The 25,706-nt window shown below is 37.4% G+C and overlaps 1 protein-coding gene across 1 annotated transcript in view; it reads right to left on the bottom strand.

Annotated features, from left to right (window-relative positions):
* Nucleotides 1–14,853: 14,853 nt before the first annotated feature.
* The window catches only part of LOC117415986 (pancreatic triacylglycerol lipase-like), a 36,414-nt gene continuing 25,561 nt past the window's right edge, over nucleotides 14,854–25,706 (bottom strand). The window contains exons 3-12 of the mRNA XM_059027823.1: nucleotides 25,316–25,441; nucleotides 24,769–24,903; nucleotides 24,484–24,592; nucleotides 23,168–23,287; nucleotides 19,729–19,848; nucleotides 18,477–18,595; nucleotides 17,931–18,060; nucleotides 16,931–17,042; nucleotides 15,217–15,384; nucleotides 14,854–14,940 (exon numbers count right to left, since the gene is read on the bottom strand). Of these exons, the coding sequence (XP_058883806.1) occupies nucleotides 14,877–14,940; nucleotides 15,217–15,384; nucleotides 16,931–17,042; nucleotides 17,931–18,060; nucleotides 18,477–18,595; nucleotides 19,729–19,848; nucleotides 23,168–23,287; nucleotides 24,484–24,592; nucleotides 24,769–24,903; nucleotides 25,316–25,441 (1,203 nt within the window). The 3' untranslated portion in view covers nucleotides 14,854–14,876. The remainder of the gene's footprint in view (nucleotides 14,941–15,216; nucleotides 15,385–16,930; nucleotides 17,043–17,930; nucleotides 18,061–18,476; nucleotides 18,596–19,728; nucleotides 19,849–23,167; nucleotides 23,288–24,483; nucleotides 24,593–24,768; nucleotides 24,904–25,315; nucleotides 25,442–25,706) is intronic.

Genomic DNA, 25,706 nt, shown 5'->3' with positions numbered 1-25,706 from the left:
AGACCACCGTTAATCCCAAGTAATAAGCAGTCCAGGCAATCTGGTGCCTTTACAGGTTTAACAGCATTAATACTTCAATACAGCAATACAAATATGGTTATTATGTATTTTGCCCTTAGGCTATGCATGCATAAAGCTAAAAATGCCCACCGCTAAATTCTCAAACATTCTATATATATCACTCTCTTAAGACTAAAACATAATTTCTACACCTTATAGCTTAAAGAGATATTAAATTCAAATATATGCTTACCTTCCAGTATATGGAAGTGTAGTGTAGGATATATTGACAAATAAGAACTGTCTTCAAAAGGTAGAGACTTGTGAATACGACCAAGCAGCAATCTTCAGAGCATGGACCACACAACTTGTAGTTAGCAAGTCGCGCGATATTGGACTGGGCTTTTACCTAGGTTTTTATAGGATTTTTCCTCCATTGAATACATCAGGAGCCCCAATTAAATCTAATCATCAATCTATACATCAGGAGTCCCAATTAAATCTAATCATCAATCTGCCTTGACATTTATTATCTTTAAGTTAATTATACATTCTAGAAGGATCTGGTCAACTCCTTTTTCAAAACTGATTGGATATAACTTCTTGCCAAAAAATATTGGAACATGATTTCATCACTCTCTTTTTCCAACTCCTCCTTCTTCTAAAAAGTCAGATGGACCAAAGTTCACAGAATCCTTGCAATAATATAATACAAGTATATGTGTATATATGAGAGATGTTTTTAATATGTAATACCAGCTCTATTTGATTATATTAAGCTGAGTCAAAAAATATATGTCCCTCCTAGCTGCATATTATTATTTATTTCTTAGCAGATGCCCTTATCCAGGGCGACTTACAATTGTTACAAGATATCACATTATTTTTACATACAATTACATTATTTTTTACACACAATTACCCATTTATACAGTTGGGTTTTTACTGCGGCAATCAAGGTAAAGTACCTTGCTGAAGGGTACAGCAGCAGTGTACCCCACCTGGGATTGAACCCACAACCCTTTGGGCAAGAGTCCAGAGCCCTAACCACTACTCCACACTGCTGCCCTATTATTATGTTACCTTTTCAGTGTGTTGTCAATGGGCCAGTTTAACTTCATATACAAATGTTAAAGTATTTGACAAAGACTGCCTTTGAATAAGCATACAGTGGTCAGTTCAATTAGTTTCATTTAAATTTAAGCTATAATAAACAGTATAACAGCCTTATTTAACTGTGCCATTCTCGGACTTTGCCTGACCTCTATCTGTTTCTAAAAGTTGCCTGCTCAAGCAGGATTCAGACACCCTGTTTTCTTGCCAAGACTATTGTTTTGATTAATATGAAACACCATTGTAAGCACTTCTCCAAATTCTGAACTGTGACTGGACACAACTCCCCTAATTCGTGGAATGCTCTCTTCTACTACAAGGTTTTCTTATTATAGAAAGACCTTGGATTCAAAACTGGACTACAAGTAAATCTCACTTTGACTGCCAAAAAGAACCTTCCATATCTAGCACCGCTCTGCTTGCAAGCAGATAAGGGCAAGGCTATTTTTCAGTAGGTTTTTTGTGTACTAAAATTATTGAATACAGTTTACACTTTATTTGTCTAATATTCCAACCGTTCCTGTTTTTTATTGCAGTGAAACCTTTATATATACTTAACATTTATATTCTTTAATGGATATTGTAATGTCTAAAAGATTTTTTGTTTAGTTGGAGAAAGAAAATGAACTAATTCTTAAATTGATTAAATTAAATGCTCGCTCCTGCTTTTACAGTCTATTTGTATTACAGTAGAGCCTTAAACAAGCAAAAACACTTGTTAGTTTAAATATTATGTTTCTTATTAGATCAAAATACTTAAAACATATTATTTCTCTTCAGAGAGTTTTGTCACTTTATTATTAGATCAGAATACTTTTTTTAAAAACCTCTATGCTTAGTAACAACATAATCAAATAAAATCAAATAGGTCTTTTTAGTTTCAAATATCATTCTGTCTAAAAAGGGTTAACCTTTTGTTTTTACTAATTTGAAATACCTAACCTCCTTTCAAGGTTACAGACTTCCATGAGTGTATGTGCACTAATAACAAAGGCACATAGACAAGCTTTCTTTCTAATATTAACACTTGTTCAGTTTTCTTAATTCAAATCTTTGTAACCTGTTCATAATTTGCTGCAATATTATGTATGCTGTTTTTATATTCTTTAAAACACAGTACAATTATTACAATATTCTGACAGTGTCAGTTAGTACTGAACTTCTTTCGTTTTTAACTGTAACAATACTGTTATTTGTATAACAGTTTAACTTTAAACGATTTTATAACATGTATTTCTAATTCAGTTACTTCAGTATAACAGTTGCTATTATTATTTTACTGAATTAAGTCTGACCCCTTTCTCTGTTCATACAAAATCCAGTTGAAGCAGGTGTTAAGACATCCTAGCCTTTTGCCAATTTTTTGGTGTTGATTAATATGAGACATGATGTAATGAAAGTTAAGTATCGAAAGAAGCTACTTTTTCTCATAAAACTGTAATATGTTAACAAGGCCTTATGATAAGAGCCTGACAAGTTTGACTCCTTCCAGCAGGTGCTTTCATAGACTGCACACAACAACTATCCATTGTTTTCTACTGAGTATGCAGATATTTTTTAAAGGAACATATACAGTATTATTGTAATTATTGACAAAGAGTATATCATATTATTTCAATCAATACAGGTCAGTTTAAATCATCCAATTCATGTCTAATAACTCAGCACGTTCCCAACAGGATTCGAACTCTGCACTAGGCTCAGCTCGGACTGGTTCAGCGAACACCACGACAGGCCTGTGCACATCTGCTAAAAATATTTTCTAAAACACATTACAGTCATTACAATATTTGTTGCAGTTTCACAAATGTTCAATTTGTTTCCCAAAGATCAGCCTGCTTCCAGTAGCTGTGACAGTCTTGGGTCAGTTTCTGCTCATAGGTGTGGGTGACAGTCTTTAAAAGCCTGATACCTGCAAAAACTTAAATCTTGTTAGCTGGGCTCCCATCTCTACATTTCCATTCCCATCATTAGTGGGAAGACTTCAAATAAATTAAACTGTTTCTATCAACGAGTTAGACATCTTTGCCGCATATACCTTTCACTCAAAAAAGGTGCTCGCACCTTGTACAAGGGAAGGGTTTTAGGGTCACTCCGTGACAGTTTTCTTTTAGAATCTATTGTTAATAACAATATTTTAATAGTACAGATAAACTCAATATGATGACATTTCCAAATGATAAAAATTGATGCAGTCATAAACTGAAGCAAGCCAAGATATTTCATGTTCCTGTATCATAGCAGGGCTTAATATCGTATATAGGGTGATTACTGGCAGCTCTGACTTTGAGTGGGTGAAAATCAGCCTGTATCTGACACAGCACCCTAAACTATATATACTTTTTATAATAAATAAGAATAATTAAATGGCTAATTTTAATATGATGTCATTTTCATCTGATACAAAGAACTTGCAGTTGGTTGTATAGTGTCAGTATCAGAGTCTAGTATTATCGAATTGTTTCTAAGGTAGTTGTATTGATATGCATACGTATGCATGAAGGGTCTGGCATCGCCGGTGTTCAAATAGAACTTCATGTTTTTAGTGCCAGCTAGTGCCTTGAATGTAATAGAGTGGTGACCCATCACAGGACAGCCTTCAGTGGGGCATGGGAAACACCTCCCCTGGGTGTCACAACAGTAGCATACTTTAGTTTATATCACTGTGTTGCTATTTAACAAATTCGGCTTCTCTAATTGTCTAATACAACCTGCTTTGACAAATGAATTCCAGTATAATTGACCTTATACAAATTACTATCATTTTATAGGGCTCACATGTTACTACATAAAAGATTATTTTCTTAACTTTATAACTAAGCTGTATGCTAAGATGCACTGGTATTTCTCATGCATGATTTATAATAAATACAATGTGTCGTGCTTATCATTGTCTCTGTCCCTGTGAAAATGTTTTTGTTTGCTTTTTCTTTGAATTGTGGCAAGAAATAACATTATAACATCAATGGCAAAAGTAGACAAATCATTAAAACGGGACAAAACACTTAAAACAATCAGAAAAACAGGAATACAACATAAAATCATAAAAATAGAACAATTCCTCCATGTAATTGAACTTTATTGCGAGTATCACAGAATACAGCTAAAGACACTACAAGCAAGTGGTCTGTACTATGAATAACAAATATATAAAATGATTACTTTTCACAAGTTTTTACAAAGGAGGATACGGACAATATGCCCCACATGTCGACTTGTTCCTATCCAGTTTTAAATAACTTCTATTATATGTAAACTTATGGAAACTATAATAAGATCCAAAATGGAAAATTACCTATATGGTAACAATATCCTGGGAGACAGCCAGCATGGTTTTAGGAAAGGGAGATCGTGTCTAACTAACCTGCTTGTTTTTTTTGAGGATGCAACATCGACAATGGATAATTGCAAAGCATACGACATAGTTTATTTAGATTTTCAGAAAGCTTTTGACAAAGTCCCGCATAAAAGATTAATTCTCAAACTGAACGCAGTAGGGATTCAAGGAAATGCATGCACGAGGATTATAGAGTGGATAACATGTAGAAAACAGAAAGTACTGATTAGAGTAGAAACCTCAAAATGGAGCGAGGTAACCAGTGGTGTACCACAGGGATCAGTATTAGGTCCTCTGCTATTCCTAATCTACATTCATGATTTAGATTCTGGTATAGTAAGCAAACTTGTTAAATTTGCAGACGACACAAAAATAGGAGTGGCAAACACTGTTGCAGCAGCAAAGGTCATTCAAAATGATCTAGACAGCATTCACTGGGCAGACACATGGCAAATGGCATTTAACCCTTTCCGGTCCTATGTCAGACCTGGTCCGACATTGCAATTTTCCCTTTCCAGTCTAATGTCGGACCCTGTCCGACATCATCAAAAAGACATAAAGTGGTTAGGGCTCTGGACTCTGGACTGGAGGATCGTGGGTTCAATCCCAGGTGGGGGACACTGCTGCCGTACCCTTGAGCAAGGTACTTTACCTAGATTGCTCCAGTAAAAACCCAACTGTATAAATGGGTAATTGTATGTAAAAATAATGTGTAAAAAATATAATTGTATGTAAAAATAATGTGATATCTTGTAACAATTTTAAGTCGCCCTGGATAAGGGCATCTGCTAAGAAATAAAATAATAATAATAATTCCAAATTCTAAAAGGTATTGACAATGTCGACCCGTGGGACTTTTTCGACCTGAAAAAAGAAACAAGGACCAGAGGTCACAAATGGAGATTAGATAAAGGGGCATTCAGAACAGAAAATAGGAGGCACTTTTTTACACAGAGAATTGTGAGGGTCTGGAACCAACTCCCCAGTAATGTTGTTGAAGCTGACACCCTGGGATCCTTCAAGAAGCTGCTTGATGAGATTCTGGGATCAATAAGTTACTAACAACCAAACGAGCAAGATGGGCCGAATGGCCTCCTCTCGTTTGTAAACTTTCTTATGTTCTTATGTTCTTATGAATATGGTAAGAGGTTTTAACACAAAACACTTTGATATATCTGTTGTATAAAAAACAGTATCAGGGAGAAGTCAAGCAAAATGCTAGTAACATGATTTATAAGTTTGAAATGGAGTGGAGGGGTACAAATGGGAGTCTAAATAGTCATTGATACTATGCAGCAAATAAATAAAGTAGCTGATTAAAATGACAGCTAGAAGAAACTGCTGGGGTCCCGCCCGAATCCTTCGGCACACATTGTGCGTGTGGGTGCAACTACAGTTAAGCCTTGCAGTGTATGTGTGGAAGATTCAATAAGATCATTAGTGGTTTTGTTTTTTAATTGTCCCTTGTGTCCTTGACATTAGGCTGGGAATTGCAAGTGTCACTTACAGAAGTCAGTGAAATGTAAATACCTTTAATGTGTAACAGGTGTGATTATTTCATTATTCAGAGTATACATAACTGCCCTTATCAAACCTGCACAGACAGCACACCTGCCACAAACAAACATAAAAATGTACAGTACCAATCTGTCCTGGAGTCGGACATGCTTGCTTTGATACCTGGACTACAACAGGATGGCGTGTGAGTTATCTTTCTTTTCTTTTTTCAATCAAACACTTGTTCGCTACCAAAAGAAAAAACTGTACCACAATGAAAATAATTTTGATCATTTTGGACAGACCTTAACCCCTTAAGCTACACAATGAATTGAGCGGTTGTTCAAATGGTTTCATTTTAAAATACATTTAAGAGTTACTCGGGCGTGTATCATGAGGAAACTGACCATTTGGATGACCAACAGATCCAACCTGTCATTTTGTATGTCTCATTGCAAAAATACAGCTTGGATAAAAAATAAATAAACACACACTGACCTTCCCAAATGCCATCCAAATCTACAATTTGTGAAATAATATTCTTATTACATCCTGGCATCTGTTCTCCTCCATTTGGATAGAAGTCAAGGTGGCCGACAGCTTGGGACATTCCCAATCCTACAATGCAGTAAGACATGTTACAACTAATGTTTCACAGGGTGTCACTATCAAACAGACAGTGACCCACAGCATGAGCATTGGAATTTGCTGAACAGGTTCCTTATGCCCCAGTGATTTATGGGGATTCATTTACACAGGATGATCTTTAAATACATTTCCAGCAGACTTTACCGTATAGAAATAAATATATTTATGTGACTTGTGGGAGTGAGCAATAACAAACATCCATTTCATAAAGCAGAAGTGATTTTGGAAATGTGTTAATATTTGATAAATGTAAGTATAATAATGAAATGATGCAAAAGATGTTATGATGAAGCTTATGATCCCTTCCCCAAGAAGGATGATGAGCCAATGGACAGAATTTTTGTAATAAAAATTGCTCCACTGAGACAAGTAGGAGACAAGGGCCTCGCATTGATCAGTACTTCTTAAGAAGTCAGTCAAGTCAGTCGAATGAAATCCAGCGACAGGAAGCAAACCACAGTTCGCAGGATAACAGCACCCCTGTCATAGACGTGAGGAGGACTTGCATGGACACAGTTAGTGATGAACCTAATGATCCTTGTGAACCTGGTCAGACAAACCAGCATAAGAGAGAAAAGAACCTGGAGTTAAATGGCCAAGAACTTGTGGGAAAACTGTATGGGACACAGTAAATACAGATCTCTGCTTTGCATTGGAAAGGTTAAGTGGAACAGTTGAAAAGAAGCTGGATAAATTTGGGGACATCATCTACGCATATGGAAGCGAGAGGTTTGGAGTTGAAAAAAAGGAAGGAAAAAGTACAAACTATTCCTGGAAAGTCTAGACGGCAGCAGGAGATTGAACGCTTAGTTAGAGAAAGGAGACAGCTGAGGAAGCAATGGAGAAGAGCAGAACAAAGTCAGAAGGATGGACTCAATCTTTTACAAAGGGTCATAAAAGATAAGCTTGCAACATTGCCCAGAGCTGAGCACCTACGGAAATGCTACAAAAAGAAGGAGCGTGCAAGAACTAACTTTTATAAAGACCCATTCAAATTTGTAAAGAAGTTATTTACCAGTGAGAAGAATGGCACACTAAAAGCATCTAAGTTTGTGCTGGAGAGATATTTGGAGGAAACACATACAGATTCAAAAAGGCAGGAGCCTATGTCAATTCCTTCAGACATCCCACCTATCAATCCACCACAATACCAAATGGGGGACTGTGCACCTAGGTGGAAAGAAGTAGAGCAAGCTGTGAAAAAAGCAAGGGCTTCATCATCACCAGGGCCTAATGGAGTTCCGTACAGAGTGTACAAGAGTGCTTCAGGAGTTCTATGAGTCCTGTGGAAATTGATGAAAGTGGCATGGGAAAAACAGGTTCTACCAAGAGCATGGCGCCGAGCAGGTGGAGTCTTTATACCTAAAGAAAAAGATTCTACAAGCATCAGTCAGTTTCGCCCTATTTCCCTAGTAAACATAGAAGGCAAGAGATTGTCAACTTATCTATTAAAGAACTGCTTCATTGACACTTCAAAACAAAAAGCGGGCATTCCAGGTTTCCCAGGATGCTTAGAACACATCAATGTGATCTGGCAACAAATTCAATCAGCTAAAAAGGAGAGGAAGGAGCTCCATGTGACATTCCTGGATTTGGCTAATGCATATGGTTCAGTGCCACATGAACTTCTTTGGGCAGCATTTAATTTTTTCAGTGTACTGATGACAGTAACAAATTTAGTGAAAGCTTACTTTGGAGATTTGCAATTTAGTTTTTCAACTTCAGAATTCAGCACTACATGGCAATGCCTAGAAGTTGGAATAATGTCAGGGTGCACCATTTCTCCACTGGCTTTTACCATGGCAATGGAAGTAATCATTAGGGCATCAAAATGGGTAGTGGGAGGAGAGCGCTTGGCTTCTGGAATGCGACAACCATCAATTCACACATACATGGATGACATGACAACCATGACTACAACAGTAGCCTGCACTAATCGGTTATTGGGCAAATTAACCAATAACATTGAATGGACACGAATGCAATTCAAGCCCACTAAATCAAGGAGCATCTCTATAATTAAAGGTAAAGTACTAGTAGATAAAACGTTCTTCATTAATGGTGAGGCAATACCAACAGTGTCTGAGAAGCCAGTGAAGAGTCTTGGGAGATGGTATGACGGGGATCTAAAGGACACAGTTTGTGTGGGAGAAGTTAGACAACAAGCAGGGGAAGGGTTGAAGAGCATAGACAGCAGCGCTTTACCAGGCAAACTAAAACTCTGGTGCTTTCAGTTTGGTCTACTGCCAAGGTTGCTGTGGCCACTGACTGTGTATTAGGTTTCTTTGACAACAGTAGAGAAGCTGGAAGCCTTAATCAAGTTCATACATCAGGAAATGGTTGGGTGTTCCACGCTGCCTCAGTAGAGTGGGACTTTATGGTAAAGGAATACTGCAGCTACCAGCATCCGCTCCAACCGAGGAGTTTAAGTGTGCCAAAGTCAGACTGGAAATGACATTAGTAGAGTCATGCAACAAATGCGTAAGGGAGGCAGCACCTGTGCTGAAAACTGGAAGAAAGTGGGTTGCAAAGAAAGCTGTGGAGGATGCAAAGGCTGCCCTTCGAATTGGTGATATCATGGGGCAAGTTCAGCATGGAAGAGGGGGTCTTGGTCTCAGTTCAGCTCCTCCTACATGGCACAAGGCAGCCCCAGCTCAACGGAGGAAGCTGGTAGTCAACAAGGTGCAAAAGCAGGAGGAGAGGATAAGGTGTATAAAGGCCATTTCCCAGGCCAAGCAGGGAGAATGGATGAGATGGGAGAGTGTGAAACAACGCAAGATTGGCTGGCAAGACCTATGGTGATGTTCTCCCATCACCACAGAACCTAAACCTCTGGGTAGGAGAGGATCCCTCATGTCCTTTGTGTTCATCACCTGCAACATTAAGGCACATTTTGACAGGATGTAAAGTGTCTCTTAGCCAAGGACAGTTTACTTGGTGCCATGACCAGGTGCTGCGATGTTTGGCCTTAGCACTGGAAGACAAGCGTAACACGAGCAATAAGTTGCCACCTGTTCCATCAAAACATTACACACAAAAGACAACATTCCTCTGCCCAGGAGAGCAACCACCAAGAAAAGGTGTTAAAACCAATCCTCGCCCAGGAAAACTGGAAGCTGCTAGATACTGGAAAATGCCGGCAGATGTTGGTCAACGGCTTATTTTTCCTCTTGAGGTGTCATGGGCTAGTCGACGAAAACCCGAGGATGGAAGGTCCCACTTGAAGACCCCAGAGATGTACCCTACTTAGCTCAATCCAGACGGTTGTCATGCTGATGCGCTGGGGAGACCGCACTGTGGTTGATCCCCGGAGCCAGCATCGCAGCCGTTGTGTGTGCTGATGCGCTATGGAGGCAAAATAAGCTGATCCCTGGAGCCAGTATTACACTTCAGCCATCAACACCAGACAGAAGGATATCTACATCATCATATGGAAGGAAGCGCAAATGGATGGAGACCCCTATGGATCACATTAGTTTACTGTAAAGATACGTCTTAGTTGGTGCTTATCTTGGTGTGAGCTGAGTTCAAATCAGCATGAAGTTTTAACATCTACTCTCGTGTAATGGAAATCTTAATTCAATAAAAGACAGGAACTGTTAGGTTGGAATATTACACAATAAATCTACAGAAAAATAGCCTTACCCTTATATTTTGTGTTAGATATGAAAGGTTCTTTTTGGCATTCAAAGCGAGATTTAATTGTAGTCCTCAGTTTTGAATCCAAGGCCTTTCTATAATAATAAAACTTGGCAGTCGAAGCGAGCATTTCATTAAATAGAAAAGTTGTCTCCAGTATCAGTTCTTATCAAATAAGTAGCGACTTTCTTTGGGATGTTGTTTAAGATTCAAAAAAGACTTCATGCGGTGAATTTGGAGACGTGCTTACAGTGGAGTTTCACATTAATCAAAACAATGGCCTTGGCAAGAAAACAGGGTGTCTGAATCCTGCTTGAGCAGCAACTTTTAGAAACAGAGAGAGAGGTCGGGTATAATCAGAGAATCACACAGTTAAATAAAGCTATTCTACTTAACATGTTTATTATAGCTTCAATTTAAATGAAAATAACTGAACTGACCACCGTATGCTTAAAGGCCTGTGATAAACCACTACAGTCTTTGTCCCATACTTTATTAACATACCGGTATATGAAAGTGAACTAATTTGAAAAGTTGACGAGATATGCTGCTCAGAGGGAATATATTGTAGACCCAGGTTAATATAATCACACAGAAAGGTGATATATAAAACAGCACCTCTTTTTACACATACAGACATGCTCAAATTTGTTGGTACCCTTATAGCTCATTGAAATATATGCTTCATTCCTCCTGAAAAGTGATGAAATTAAAAGCTATTTTATCATGTATACTTGCATGCCTTTGGTATGTCATAGAATAAAGCAAAGAAGCTGTGAAAAGAGATGAATTATTGTTTATTCTACAAAGATATTCTAAAATGGCCTGGACACATTTGTTGGTACCCCTTAGAAAAGATAATAAATAATTGGATTATAGTGATATTTCAAACTAATTAGTTTCTTTAATTAGTATCACACATGTCTCCAATCTTGTAATCAGTCATTCAGCCTATTTAAAAAAAGGAGAAAAGTAGTCACTGTGCTGTTTGGTATCATTAAGAAGTTTAAGGTCCATGGAACTGTAGCCAACCTCCCTGGGCGCGGCCGCAAGAGGAAAATCGACCCCAGATTGAACAGAAGGATAGTGCGAATGGTAGAAAAAGAACCAAGGATAACTGCCAAAGAGATACAAGCTGAACTCCAAGGTGAAGGTACGTCAGTTTCTGATCGCACCATCCGTTGCTTTTTGAGCGAAAGTGGGCTCCATGGAAGAAGACCCAGGAGGACTCCACTTTTGACAGAAAAACATAAAAATGCCAGACTGGAATTTGCTAAAATGCATATTGACAAGCCACAATCCTTCTGGGAGAATGTCCTTTGGACAGATGAGTCAAAACTGGAGCTTTTTGGCAAGTCACATCAGCTCTATGTTCACAGACGAAAAAATGAAGCTTTCAAATAAAAGAACACCATACCTACAGTGAAACATGGAGGAGGCTCGGTTATGTTTTGGGGCTGCTTTGCTGCGACTGGTACAGGGTGCCTTGAATCTATGCAGGGCACAATGAAATCTGAAGACTATCAAGGCATTCTGGAGCGAAACGTACTGCCCAGTGTCAGAAAGCTCTGTCTCAGTCACAGGTCATGGGTCCTCCAACAGGATAATGACTCAAACAGCTAAAAGCACCCAAGAATGGATAAGAACAAAACATTGGACTATTCTGAAATGGCCTTCTATGAGTCCTGATCTGAATCCTATCGAACATCTATGGAAAGAGCTGAAACTTGCAGTCTGGAGAAGGCACCCATCAAACCTGAGACAGCTGGAGCAGTTTGCTCAGGAAGAGTGGGCCAAACTACCTGTTAACAGGTGCAGAAGTCTCATTGAGAGCTACAGAAAACGTTTGATTGCAGTGATTGCCTCTAAAGGTTGTGCAACAAAATATTAGGTTAGTGGTCCCATCATTTTTGTCCATGCCATTTTCATTTGTTTTCTTATTTACAATATTATGTTGAATAAAAAATCAAAAGCAAAGTCTGATTTCTATTAAATATGGAATAAACAATTATGGATGCCAATTACTTTTGTCAGTTTCAAGTTATTTCAGAGAAAATTGTGCATTCTTCGTTTTTTGTGGAGGGGTACAAACAAATTTGAGCACGTCTGTATATACATTGAAATTTAATTCTGTTTGATATTTTATTTTAAAACACTGAACTCAAAATCAATTATTATAAGGTGACATTGGTTTTATGTTGGGAAATATTTTTAAGAAAAATAAAAAAACATGAATATTTGGTAGAGCCACCTTTCGCTGCAATAACAGCTTTAAGTCTTTTGGGGTAAGTATGTACCAGTTTTGCACACAGTGTCGGAGTGATTTTGGCCCATTCTTCTTGGCAGATTTGCTCCAGGTTGTTCAGGTTGGTTGGACGACACTTGTGGACCGCAATTTTCAAATAGTGCCACAGATTATCAATGGGATTGAGATCAGGACTTTGACTGGGTCACTGTAGGACATTCTCCTTTTTGTTCTTGAGCCACTCCAATGTTGCTTTGGCCTTGTGCTTGGGATCATTGTCCTGCTGAAAGGTGAATTTCCTCCCAAGCTTCAGTTTTTTTAGCGGACTGAAGCAGGTTCTCTTGCAGTATTTCCCTGTATTTTGCTCCATCCATTCTTCCTCCAATTTTAACAAGATGCCCAGTCCCTGCTGATGAGAAGCATCTCCACAGCATGATGCTGCCACCACCATACTTCACTGTAGGGATGGTGTGTCTTGAGGCATGGGCAGTGTTAGGTTTGCTTTGAGTTTTGGCCAAAAAGCTCTATCTTGGTCTCATCTGACCACAAAACCTTTTCCCACATCGCAGCTGGGTCACTCTCATGCTTTCTGGCAAACTCCAGATGTGCTTTCAGATGGTACCTTTTGAGTAACGGCTTCTTTCTTGCCACCCTCCCATACATGCCAGTGTTATGCAGAGCTCTTGATATGGTTGACTGGTGCACCATTACTCCACTCCCAGCCACTGAACTCTGTAGCTCCTTCAAAGTGAGCTGAGTTTTGAGAGATGGCCTTTTCTTGGCAGTGCCTGGGTGGTGTGATGCAGCTTCCACTTCCTGATTATTGATCCAACTGTGCTCACTGGGATATCCAAACACTTGTTATTTTGTACCCTTTCCCTAATCTATGCATTTGTATTACTTTATCTCTAACTTCTGTAGAATGCTCTTTGGTCTTCATTTTCCTTCAGATTCACAGCCTGACCAATGATCCTTCAACAGTGGGGTTTTTATCCAGAAAATGTGACAGCAACTTTAATGGTTCACAGGTGGAGGCCAATGGTAAGGTAATTGTGTCCTCGTTAGGGCAATTTCCCTGACAGTCTGTAGTTCTGTAGAGAGTTTATTTTAGTTTCTGTTCTTTCTTGTAGAGAAACACCCTTATTTTAGCCTATTTTATGTATTGTGTTTAGTGGGAAGGTTTTTAATGATAATATCATGTGAAGGACCTGACTTGATTTGTAATTGCTATAAATACATATTTACTACTGTGATGAGATAGTTAAATATAGTTAAATATTGTCAAGGTCTGCACTGTGCACATTTGTGGTTTTATTGGTTTGTATATCTTTGGTTGAAATTGTGTTTGGTTTATTTTGGGATGTATTATTATTATTGACTTTTTTCTTCTCTTTATCTTTATTAGTAGGCCTGTAAGTAATCTGCACTTGTGTTAGTGGCTCATGTTTTCTGTACCAGTACTATCAAGTACAGCACGCTACGTTAGTAATTAAAAAAATATAGAAATATGCACTAAATTATATTTTTGTTTATGCTTTCAAAGTGTGCCACTTAATCATTCAACCCAACACTTGTGAAAGTAAAGGTACAGTGATATCTAAGACATCTATACCGACGAGGAGGGTGTTTATCATTCAAAAAATATTTCTTAGGGGCAAGCATATTGGTTTAAATCATTTTTAAGATCTTGTGTTACCTGACCTAATATGTATGTGACAAAAATAAATACATTATATATAATATTATTTTTGTTCCCTTACCTTTTCACAATTTACTTGTTTTTTTTATTTTTATATGTCTATAAGGTGCTTTGCTCTTATCCACCATGCGTACATGACTAGGAGTTCAATAGCTCCTCTTCACACTGGGTCCCCCAAAGTGTCTTTATATTAGTAAGCACACACACCTTCTAGTGCACAGTATTAAGGAGAGCCAAATTCTCATTTAGAGATATCTCAAGTTACATTTCAAGATATCATTAAAAATGTCACGCTATCTTTAAATATTTCAAGATATCTCTAAATCATTTATCTTGAAATGAATCGCAGATATCTAGTTGGGAAATGTAAATGCATTTACAGATATCTTGAAATTATATTAGGTACCTCTAAACGTGAACTATGGTAATCCACCAAGCCACATTGTCATTAAAGTATCTTAAAATGAGCATCCTTTTGAGAACAAGAGATTTTGTGTTTTGATGGGTGGGTGATAATTTGCCACTAAAACAATATGTTGGTATCGGCTAAGATTGTTAGACCATTTAATATGATAAGGGTCTTGGCAGGCATCAGGATCATCTCTTAATCCAACACACAGTAGATCACAAATTAGGGCAACAATGCTTCAATTGTTATTTATTAAATATCCAGGCTGTCAACATTAACTCTACACATTTTAGCATGGAACTAGGGACTGCAGGACCTCTTTACGGACCGACCCACTCCCACAGAACTGCAGTCTGAAAAGTAAGGAGAAAATCAGTGTGAAAAATGTGTCAACAGTACCCTCTAGTGTTCATCTGTCACATCATCTAAAATCACATTAAATATAAATTAATGTGTGTTCAGATGAAACAACCATGAGCATTGTATAAAGAATGAATAAATATGTTCCAATAATAATAATAATTAAGAGTTGAGGCAAACCAGCTGCCCAAATCCCAGTTGGTGCAAGTTTAAAACATGAAAGCAACAAGGTTAGTGCAGCTCATGTAAACTATAACTGGTCTACATACATCTGTCTGTCCTTTCCGCTCTGCAAGACCAATAACTGTGCTCCAAACTTTGGCAGGAGTGGGTTGATTTGACTGTTATCCCAGAGGAACTTCACTTTTTGAACTTCTCCAACATCCACCTCTGTATCAATGAAGGCACTGTATGTGCTTCCAGGTTTAAGTTTTGTTCTGTAAGTAAAGACAGAAAAATTAGGACCTATCACAGTTATCCTGATGCAGCAGGTAGCCCACTGGTATTGATCATGATCAACTGGAATATACCATTTTTTGTGTATTAGATGTTAATAACTAAATTTACTAACTTCTAATAAATGTTCACGGCTAGTTTTTTTTTTTACTTTATACTTTTTTATTTTGTATTCTGCTTGAGTTTAGAATCTACTCTTCTGTTCTAGTTGCCTGCTGTAGACACATGTAACACACGCTAGAACAGGGGTGGGCAATTCCTGTCCTGGAGGGCAGGTGTCCCTCCTGATTTTTGTTCCAACTGTACCCTAAATTACTTAATTGGACAAATTAAATGCTAATTAGGAGCTTAATTGGCCCTCCAGGACCGGAATTGCTCATCCCTGGGCTAGAACAACCACGATGACCATTGTTTTTATCAGATCAGATATACAGGTTACTATTTACTAACCAAACCAGTGCTGTTCAAACTTACTGGCTAAAATAATAATAATAATAATAATAATAATAATAATAATAATAATAATAATAATAATAACAATAATAACTACTAATATTGTTATATTGTGGAGCTCATTAACTTGAGATGTCTGTAATTTACAAACATTAATGAAAAAATAAAGTATGTGTTAATATGTTAGCAAACCATTTGTAAATAGTTTAATTGTAATGCCCCTAAAAATGAAGTGTGACCCATACTGGTAATCTACTGCAAGGTTTCCTGAACTTTCTAAGCTCCATTGCTCATTGAAATTGGGCATCTTGACCCAGGACCCCCACCCAATGAATCCATTATCCCAGTGTTATATAATGGTAGAGGGATAACTAAACCAGGGGGACAGGTTAATAGTTACACTCCGGTGTACCATTGTAACGAAACTAATTTGACACCTGTAAATGAGTGTGTACAATACCCATTGCTATGTTAGTAAGTTTCTATTTATCGATTCCAGTATTCACACACAAGTTACACACATATAGCTTAAACATTATCGTTAGCACCTAGTCAATTAATATTGTTCTGGGAGAAGCAGTCTGGTATGGCGATGGTCTGTCATCAGGAGTGGATTTTTAGTTAAGCTTTTTCACTCACACTTTCAAGTGGCTGTCTTAAATATCCTGCCTAACTGTGTGTGTGTGAAGTTGAACTTTGTGAACTCTGCTTACACTCTAAATATATCTAAACACGATCAATTTCATGGCATGAGTTACAATATTATTCCAGACACAGAACATACTTCTCTTCTACACAAGGTCTCAATTCCTTGTTCGTCTGTGTCCCACAACTGCTTACCTTACAGCTGTGCTTGAGCTAATTTGTTTAACCGTCATTAAACTTACATCTGTAGTTAGAGAGAGGACATTCAAGAGCCATTTTGAGACCACGGGTAAAAGTTACCAGGATGCGAGGATTGAACTTGTTACTGAAGTACAATCTTTAATCCTTTAAGCAAATGCAATCCTGTTTCAAATATGACACACTTGGATTTGATAGCCCCAGGTATAAATCAGTAGAGGAATCACTCACTTGGCGATTACATGCTGTCTTGTGTTTCCCTTTGTCCCATACAAGGACACTTTCAGAGTGCCTGACACATCTCGGTCACCGGTTATAGTTACTGTAACCTTGTAGCGCCAGCCTGTGTGGAGAAAAGGGAAAGCTGCAAGTTAACAATGTAAAAACAAGAATCCATCATCCACAACTTCCAAAACACAATCAAGAGGTAACAATCATAACAAACATTTTGACTTGTAAGATTTTAGTTTATAGAAAGGGAGGTGTATCTGGGTCCTGCTACAGTATAATGCATTCTGATTGAGCTGCTTCCAAAGCATTGCTTGAGTAGAACCAGGTGTGCTGTGTCCAGTGCTGGAGGTTTCTAGTGGTTTGGGCAACAAGATGACATGCAAATCAAAAATGTCTATGACAGAGACACTGTGACACACCATTTAGCAACCAGATAGTTGTTCAATGATGTCAATATTTAAATAGAATTTAAAATACAAAACAAATTTTGCACCAATTGTGAATCACCCTGTATATTAGGAACATACTGTATATAATGTTTTTATCCTTTTATATATATTTTTATATATATATATATATATATATATATATATATATATATATATATATATATATATATATATATATATATATATATACACAGTATATAGGATTAAAATATAAGGAAAATAGCTTGTATTTTAAAGCACAGTAGATTGTAGTTTTTTTTAGTATCTATATTACAATTAGATTTAATAGTACAGATAACTTCAATGTAATGACATTTCCAAATGATAAAAACTGTCATAAACTGATACAAGACAAGATCAGCCTGTATCTGACACAGCACCCTAAACTATATATACTTTTTATAATAAATAAGAATAATTAAACAACTATTTTTAATATGATGTCATTTTCATCTGATACAAAGAACTTGCAGTTGGTTGTATAGTGTCAGTATCAGAGTCTAGTATTATCGAATTGTTTCTAAGGTAGTTGTATTGATATGCATACGTACGCATGAAGGGTCTGGCATCGCCGGTGTTGAGATAGAACTTCATGTTTTTAGTGCCAGCACGTGCCTTGAATGTAATAGAGTGGTGACCCATCACAGGACAGCCTTCAGTAGGGCATGGGAAACCCTTCCCCTGGGTGTCACAACAGTAGCATGCTTTAGTTTATATCACTGGGTTGCTATTGAACAAATTCTGCTTCTCTGATTGTCTAATACAACCTGCTTTGACAAATTAATTCCAGTATAACTGACCTAATATGAATTACTATCATTTTATAGGTCTCACATTTTCCTACATAAAATACATTATTTTCTTAACTTTATAACTAAGCTGTATGCTAATATGCACTGGTATTTCTCATGCATGATTTATAATAAATACAATGTGTCGTGCTTATCATTGTCTCTGTCCCTGTGAAGATGTTTTTGTTTGCTTTTTCTTTGAATTGTGGATATGCTCCCCACTATACACTGATTTTTAAAACTATTACTTTCAAATCCTTTATCATTTGCTGTGCTGAAAGTCAGCTCCATGATGATAAAACTTACAGCCACAAAATCCTCAGTTGAATTACATTTGTATCCAACAAAGCCTCCGGGGTTTAAGATGCTATCGGCGTAATACTTATAAGCTCTCATATGATTGCAGGCCACAAAATCCCGGGTTCCTATTAAATCAAAACAATATTAATAACAAAGAAAAAACACTATGGACAAGAATTCTGTCAACAAGTCATTCCACTTGAAACTGGCAGTTCAAAGCTAAACTAGAATTGAAAGCAAAAACAAAGCATACTCAAGGGGTATGTCTTCAAATCGAACTGTTTGTTAGCATGAAGTAAAATGGAAATGTGTATTTATTTAACCAAGATAGATCCCTTGAGATATTCATCTCATATTCAAAGGGGTCCTGGCAGGAGAAGGCAGCAAAAAATAACAGGAATACAAAATAAAAGCATAAAAATAGAATAATTCCGATCTGTATCATTTATATATCAAGAGGTTATAAACAATGTGGCAGTCATGAGGTCCACTTCTAGTACTCTCCACCGTATAATGGAATCATAGAATACAGCTAAAGACACTGAAAGCAAGTGGTCTGTACTATGAATATGGTAAGAGGCTTTAACACGAAACACTTTGAATGCTAACAACCTTGATCTGTTGTATAAAAACAGTATCAGGGGAAGTGTAAATACGAAGTCAAGCAAAATGCTAGTAACATGATTTTTAAGTTTGAAATGGGGTGGAGGGGTACAAATGGGAGTCTAAATATTTGTTGTCATTTTGCAGCAAATAAAATTGTAATCATTGAGCGTTTAATCATAAATGCCTTTAATGTGTAACAGCTGTGATCATTTCATTATTCAGATTATACATAAATGCCCTTATCAAACCTGCACAAAGAATTGAGCGGTTGTTCAAATGGTTTGTTTTTAAAATACATTTGAGAGTTACTCAGGTACGTATCAGGAGGAAACTCACCATTTGGATGACCAGATCCAACCTGTCAGTAAATTTTAAACCGTGTTTCGTGCACCTCATTGCAAAAGTAAGAAAGTTAGCCTAAAGGGCCACCTGATAAAGGGGCTACACTGTTCAGGCTTCAAATATAATTTTTAAGGAAAATAATTCTAACAGCGATAGTGCCCTCTCAATGAAGGCTTAGGACTCCCATCACAGTCATCTACCAGATGGTACAGCCTATATCCACAGGCACTATCGCTTGAGAAAACTCACTTAAGATTCTGATTCTGAAAAAGATACAGCTTGGATAAATAATAAATAAATACAAACTGACCTTCCCATATGCCATCCAAACCTATAATTTTTGAAATAACATTCTTATTACATCCCGGCATCTGTTCTCCTCCATTTGGATAGAAGTCAAGGTGGCCAACAGCCTGGGACATTCCGAATCCTATAATGCAGTAAGGCATGTTACAGCTAATGTTTCACAAGGTGTCACTATCAAACCAAATCCCTTCATTTTCTCCTTATTGGGTTTTCCCCTTTTTGTGCACATTTTAAGGGGTGTTTAGCCCTCTATGCCACCACTAACTACAGGTTGGGGGAAGGGGGGGGGGGTTATTAAGTGGTTTGAATCTCTTACTTCCATACCTTACTTGTCAGGGGCGTAGCATACACTGAGACAGCCCGCCTTGGTAAAAATCAGATAGGTACATTTTTGAAAGAAAAAAAAAAAAGTACAAAATTATATTTAAAGATTTTTTTTTTTTTAAATGATGTGCCCACTTACATTTTTAATAGTGGCATATAATCGACATGTTTTCATATTATTTTTTTATTTTCCATTTCTTTGTAACATTATTGTGATCTTAGGCTGTATATAAATTTTGCACCACAGACATGCTCGCTTCTTGTTCTCATTGGTCAGTTTCCCTAATTATGCCGCATGTAGCTCCAGAATTGGATCCAACATCCAGTGAAATCAGATTCAATCCCATTTTTAGTTCTCATTAGTGCAACCAGCCCCTGGAGCAGCGGGTAGTCCCGTATATAAGGCTATTTAGAACACAAGAACATAAGAAAGTTTACAAACGAGAGGAGGCCATTCAGCACATTTTGCTCATTTGGTTGTTAGTAGCTTATTGATTCCAGAATCTCATCAAGCAACTTCTTGAAGGATCCCAGGGTGTTAGCTTCAACAACATTACTGGGGAGTTGGTTCCAGACCCTCACAATTCTCTGTGTAAAAAAAGTGCCTCCTATTTTCTGTTCTGAATGCCCCTTTATCTAATCTCCATTTGTGACCCCTGGTCCTTGTTTCTTTTTTCAGGTCAAAAAAGTCCCCTGGGTCAACATTGTCTATACCTTTTAGGATTTTGAATGCTTGAATCAGATCACCGCGTAGTCTTCTTTGTTCAAGACTGAATAGATCCAAATCTTTTAGCCTGCATACGACATGTCTTTTAAACCTGGGATAATTCTGGTTGCTCTTCTTTGCACTCTTTCTAGAGCAGCAATATCCTTTTTGTAACAAGGTGACCAGAACTGAACACAATATTCCAGATGGGGTTTTACTAATGCATTGTAAAGTTTTAACATTACTTACCTTAATTTAAATTCAACACTTCTCACAATATATCCAAGCATCTTGTTGGCCTTTTTTATAGCTTCCTCACATTGTCTAGATGAAGACATTTCTGAGTCTACATAAACTCCTAGGTCTTTCATAGTTCCCTTCTTCAATTTCAGTATCTCTCATATGATATTTATAATGCACATTTTTATTGCCTGCGTGCAATACTTTACACTTTTCTCTATTAAATGTCATTTGCCATGCGTCTGCCCAGTTCTAAATGTTGTCTAGATCATTTTGTATGACCTTTGCTGCTGCAACAGTGTTTGCCACTCCTCCTATTTTTGTGTCGTCTGCAAATTTAACAAGTTTGCTTACTATACCAGAATCTAAATCATTAATAGATTCAGTAGATTCAGTGGACGGTTCGGTACTGTACATACTCATTTATGAAACAAAGAAGCCAGTCTGTAAAATATTTCTTTCAGAAGAAGCCAACTCTGGGTAAGAATGTTTAGTGGTTCTATTTCTTATATTGATATTGTTTTTCTGGTAACAGTCCCGTGCAATGTGATGTTTAGCTGCGATACGTTTTTATAAATCAGAGTTAATTCTATTTATAAATTCACAGCAGTTTAAAAAAAGTTATTTTCCTAATTTTTTCGTTAGAGAAAGAAATCCAAGGAAGTACTGTTTTTAATACCAGTGATTATTTAAAAAATTGTTTTCAGCATCTTTAAACAGCTTGTTCAGTGGTAACAACGCGCTGGATACTGAAGTAAACTGCAGCAACATTCCAGCATGAATGTGACAGCGCGCCTCGTTCAACCCTGACCTCTGTACACCAGAAGCAGTTTAAAGTATATTTACGTAAAATTTAAAGCAACATTGCCTTTGTTGATGATTATATATGATAAATGTATTGGTTTGCTTATCAAACAAACAGACAAAAAACCCTTGCATGTTTTTTGTCCCGCCCTAAGTGTAAAACTAAAATAAAACTAAAAATTCTCTGACTGCATATAGACAATCCGTGTTTTCGCAGCAAACGAATTCCACGGGTCCCTGTTCATGACAAGAAAGAGTTTAACTGAGTGCCTCCTTTCAATATGTTTGATTGGTCTCGCAGCAGTATGGATGAAAACAGATGGAATGGCCTTGCCCTGCTATAGGCCCACAAAGACATGTCCCAGGAGGGTTACAGCATTTTGATAGATCAGGCCATAGGAGGATTGGCAAACTCTAATTTAAAGTAAAGCCTTCTAAATCAGTGTTTTTAATCATGGCCTCATACAGTCTCAGCAGTCTGATCAGTCTTAGCACTAGTATCAGCAATCTTACCAGTCCCAGCAGTGTCAGCACCAGTCCAGCAGTAGCAGCACCAGTCTTACCAGTTCCAGCAGCAGCACTAGTCCCAGCAGTGTCATCACCAGTTCCAGCAGAAGCAACACCAGTCTTACCAGTCCCAGCAGTAGCAGCAGCAGTTCCAGCAGTAGCAGCACCAGTCTTACCAGTTCCAAGTGTAGCACCAGTCTCAGCATTAACTTCAGTAGCAGTGAACCAAACGCATGTCTCTCAATGAAGGTATAAACCCATCTACTTATTCATTTATAAGTTATATTCTTCTTGTCCTTTTAATATCACATATTTCTAACAGCGTGAATAGAGTAATATGTGTCATGAAATCTCAAACATCATCCAAGGTGGGTTACTGGCTAAAGAGTTAGCGACATATATTGCTTTGCAGTTTGCATTAATAATCTCCAGGCTCCATAAGATGATAACTTTCACCTTCGTAACATGAGCAGGATATGCTAGTCCTAGCTATGCCCCTGCTTGTGGTTTGAGCAGTTTAACTCAGACGGTCTAACTAATGCATCCTCCTCAAAACAGAGGATTAATCTATATTTATAAGTCAAGTCCCTATTGAAACCTACTGTATTAGCAGCAACTACACACCATTTTGCAGAGGTTAGATTTAAAGAATGTCAATATCTGCTTTTCTCAATTGTTTTCTAAACTGATATTAGGGGAATACTAGTCTGTATAAACACATGTTTAAGATGTCCCTAGTTTAAACTAAGGGGAGAGTTTTTTTGAGTGGCAAATTAATGGAAAAAGAAGATTTTAAGGGATATACGCACCGTGCTGAGAAAAAAAAAAAAAAAAAAAAAAACACAAAAGAAAAAAACCTTACCAAGATTAGGGACCATGGGTGCTGAATCAGTATGGATGGCATCAACAAAAACTGCATCACTGGCATCCAATCGGACTAAAGGCGATGCATTCTGAAAATAAGGCTGTGCAGGGTCTAGGCCTGAGGGTTTAAAAAATATTTAAAGTTAGTTAGCATATAATTATAACCCCTACAGTCCCAGTATAGGCTGAAAAAAACTTAGTATTTAACACTTAATTGGAATGTCCTCATTGATGGACACAGGGTTCGAAGGAGCAATGCTACTTCAGTTAGAAGACACAGACACTGCTTTAAGACACAGGTAAACCACTTAATGGTAGCTTATTGCAGTTCTCTATAACTAACTGTCTGTAACCAAGCTATAGTGAATCAGGGCTTAAATCATCACTAACAAGGACCCACAAATACATTCAGATGTCAAAATGTTGGCCCTTTACATTCACAGCCACCCAGCCCCCAATCAACCTGAACAGTTAATAATTCACATTTTACAAAAACACGAGAGCTGTCTTAGCAAAGCAGGTTAAATGGAAGCCTGTTTATAGTATTGAAAACTGCAATGGCTCATCTGAGGATCTACATGAGAAAACACCTAAACCAGCAAGTAGAACTCTTAACTGTATAAAACACACATTAGAAATCACCTTTCTTCCAATGTGTTATTTACATGTGAGCGCAATTAGGATTTAACAGCATTGCTTCCCATGTGTCACCCAACAAGTGGGTAAATACTGAATGCTGCTACTAAACATTTATGAAATAATCTTATGCAATGCCTGGGTTCAAGCACATGGCTTACTGATTCATGCACTTTGTTTATTTTCTATAGTTATTTCACTATGTGTATCTGTTTGCAAATAATAAGGACCCTTAGACATGTACAAGCATAGCAAAGTTTAATAAAGCACAGAGAAAGCATGGTAAAGCATAGGTAAGGACCATAAAGTCTAGAGGAGGAACAGTAAATATATATAAAAAATAAAATAAAAAAAACACATTGCAAACCATGGTAAACAATGGTAAATACACAGTATAACCACTGGACAAAACTGCTAAATTACTGTGCAAATGAACTGTGGTAAACTTTCATAAGTTTTTGTTTATTAATTATTGTGTTCTTTCGTTATACCTACATCTTTTTTGGTTTAGCATAAGTGCATTAGATTGCTTTGTGACAAAATGATTGCTCCAGTTGTACTATAGATTGATGTCTTTTTAAACTATGTTACTACTGCGTTTATCTTTGTGAATGGTAACCACTGGTTGTACATATACAAGAGCTCAGAAAAACATGGCTTCTCATAGACTTACTGTACCTGTTATTCTTCCAAGACCTTTGATTTTCCTGCCGACCTCTCCCGCACAGTGGGCCCCTAAACTATGGCCAATAACATGGAAATCAGCAGGTGCCTGGTTGTAGTTGCTCTGTTTGATAAACAAACAAGTCATTTTTAACAAACATTAGTAACAGCAGCGAATAATCGGTTTAACTGAATTACTTTTTATTGATCTGTGAAGAAGAATAAGTAATTCATGGGCTGCAAGTGCATTGTTGTGCTGTTGATCTTTTGCTACGACAGCTAGCCACCCTCTGTATTCACCTGTAAGTATTTGATCAAGTAGACAATTTCCGCCGCGACGACTCGGATGTTATGGGAACTCTGAAGGTAGCCGGTTCTCGACCCTCCTTGCCAGTCAACACAGATACAGTTCACATCTTCTATTTGCATCATCAGCTGTGGAGTAAAGGAAGTCAGTTAGGATTTAGCCTGCCAAATAAGCATTTTAAAAACAGTAGAAAACAGAAAAGAATGGTCTGATATACAAAACAGTTTATTAATACTGTTCTATTTTTTACAAGAATTCAGAAAACTAAGGTCACGTTTCCAAATGTTTGCTTGCACAGCCTCAGTGACTGTAGCCAGTGCCATTGTTCTGACCGTAGTCAGTCTCATTGTTCTGACTGTAGCCAGTGCCATTGTTCTGACTGTAGCCAGTGCTATTGTTCTGACTGTAGCCAGTGCCATTGTCCCTCACCTTTCATATGCATCAAATTGAGATAGACCTGATCTTAAACCTGACCTTTACTTGCTCTTGATGAATATGCTTATACCAGCTTTAAAAAGCAATGATCAGTGTGTGTCCTACCGTGCACATGTCCTTGAGCCAGTTTTCATCTCCTTGGTCAATAAAACCATGGACAATAAAGCGTGTGTTTTTGTTTCCTTTGTAGTTTGATGCCAAAATGGATGATGGATTTAGTGCTGAGATTTCCTGAGCAAATGACAAAGAAAAAAATGACCATTTTGTCTTAACGAGCAATTAAGTTATTTTATTAAAAGTCTAAGTTAAGTATCACTTAAGTTTGCAGTAGATTAGTAGTATTATTATTGATGACAACAAAGAATCAAAGGGAGAGAAACCAGGAAAGTGTTTTGGCATCATCCTAACCTTATTTTAGCGTGACAGTGGTTAAAGTTTGTGTATGTACAGATAGGGATTTTGATTAACACACAGTTATCGTTCTAAATATATACGT

This window comes from Acipenser ruthenus, chromosome 7 (genome assembly GCF_902713425.1).
Source record: "Acipenser ruthenus chromosome 7, fAciRut3.2 maternal haplotype, whole genome shotgun sequence".
Lineage (NCBI taxonomy): Eukaryota > Metazoa > Chordata > Actinopteri > Acipenseriformes > Acipenseridae > Acipenser > Acipenser ruthenus.
This window is presented reverse-complemented; position numbering and strand designations above follow the sequence as displayed.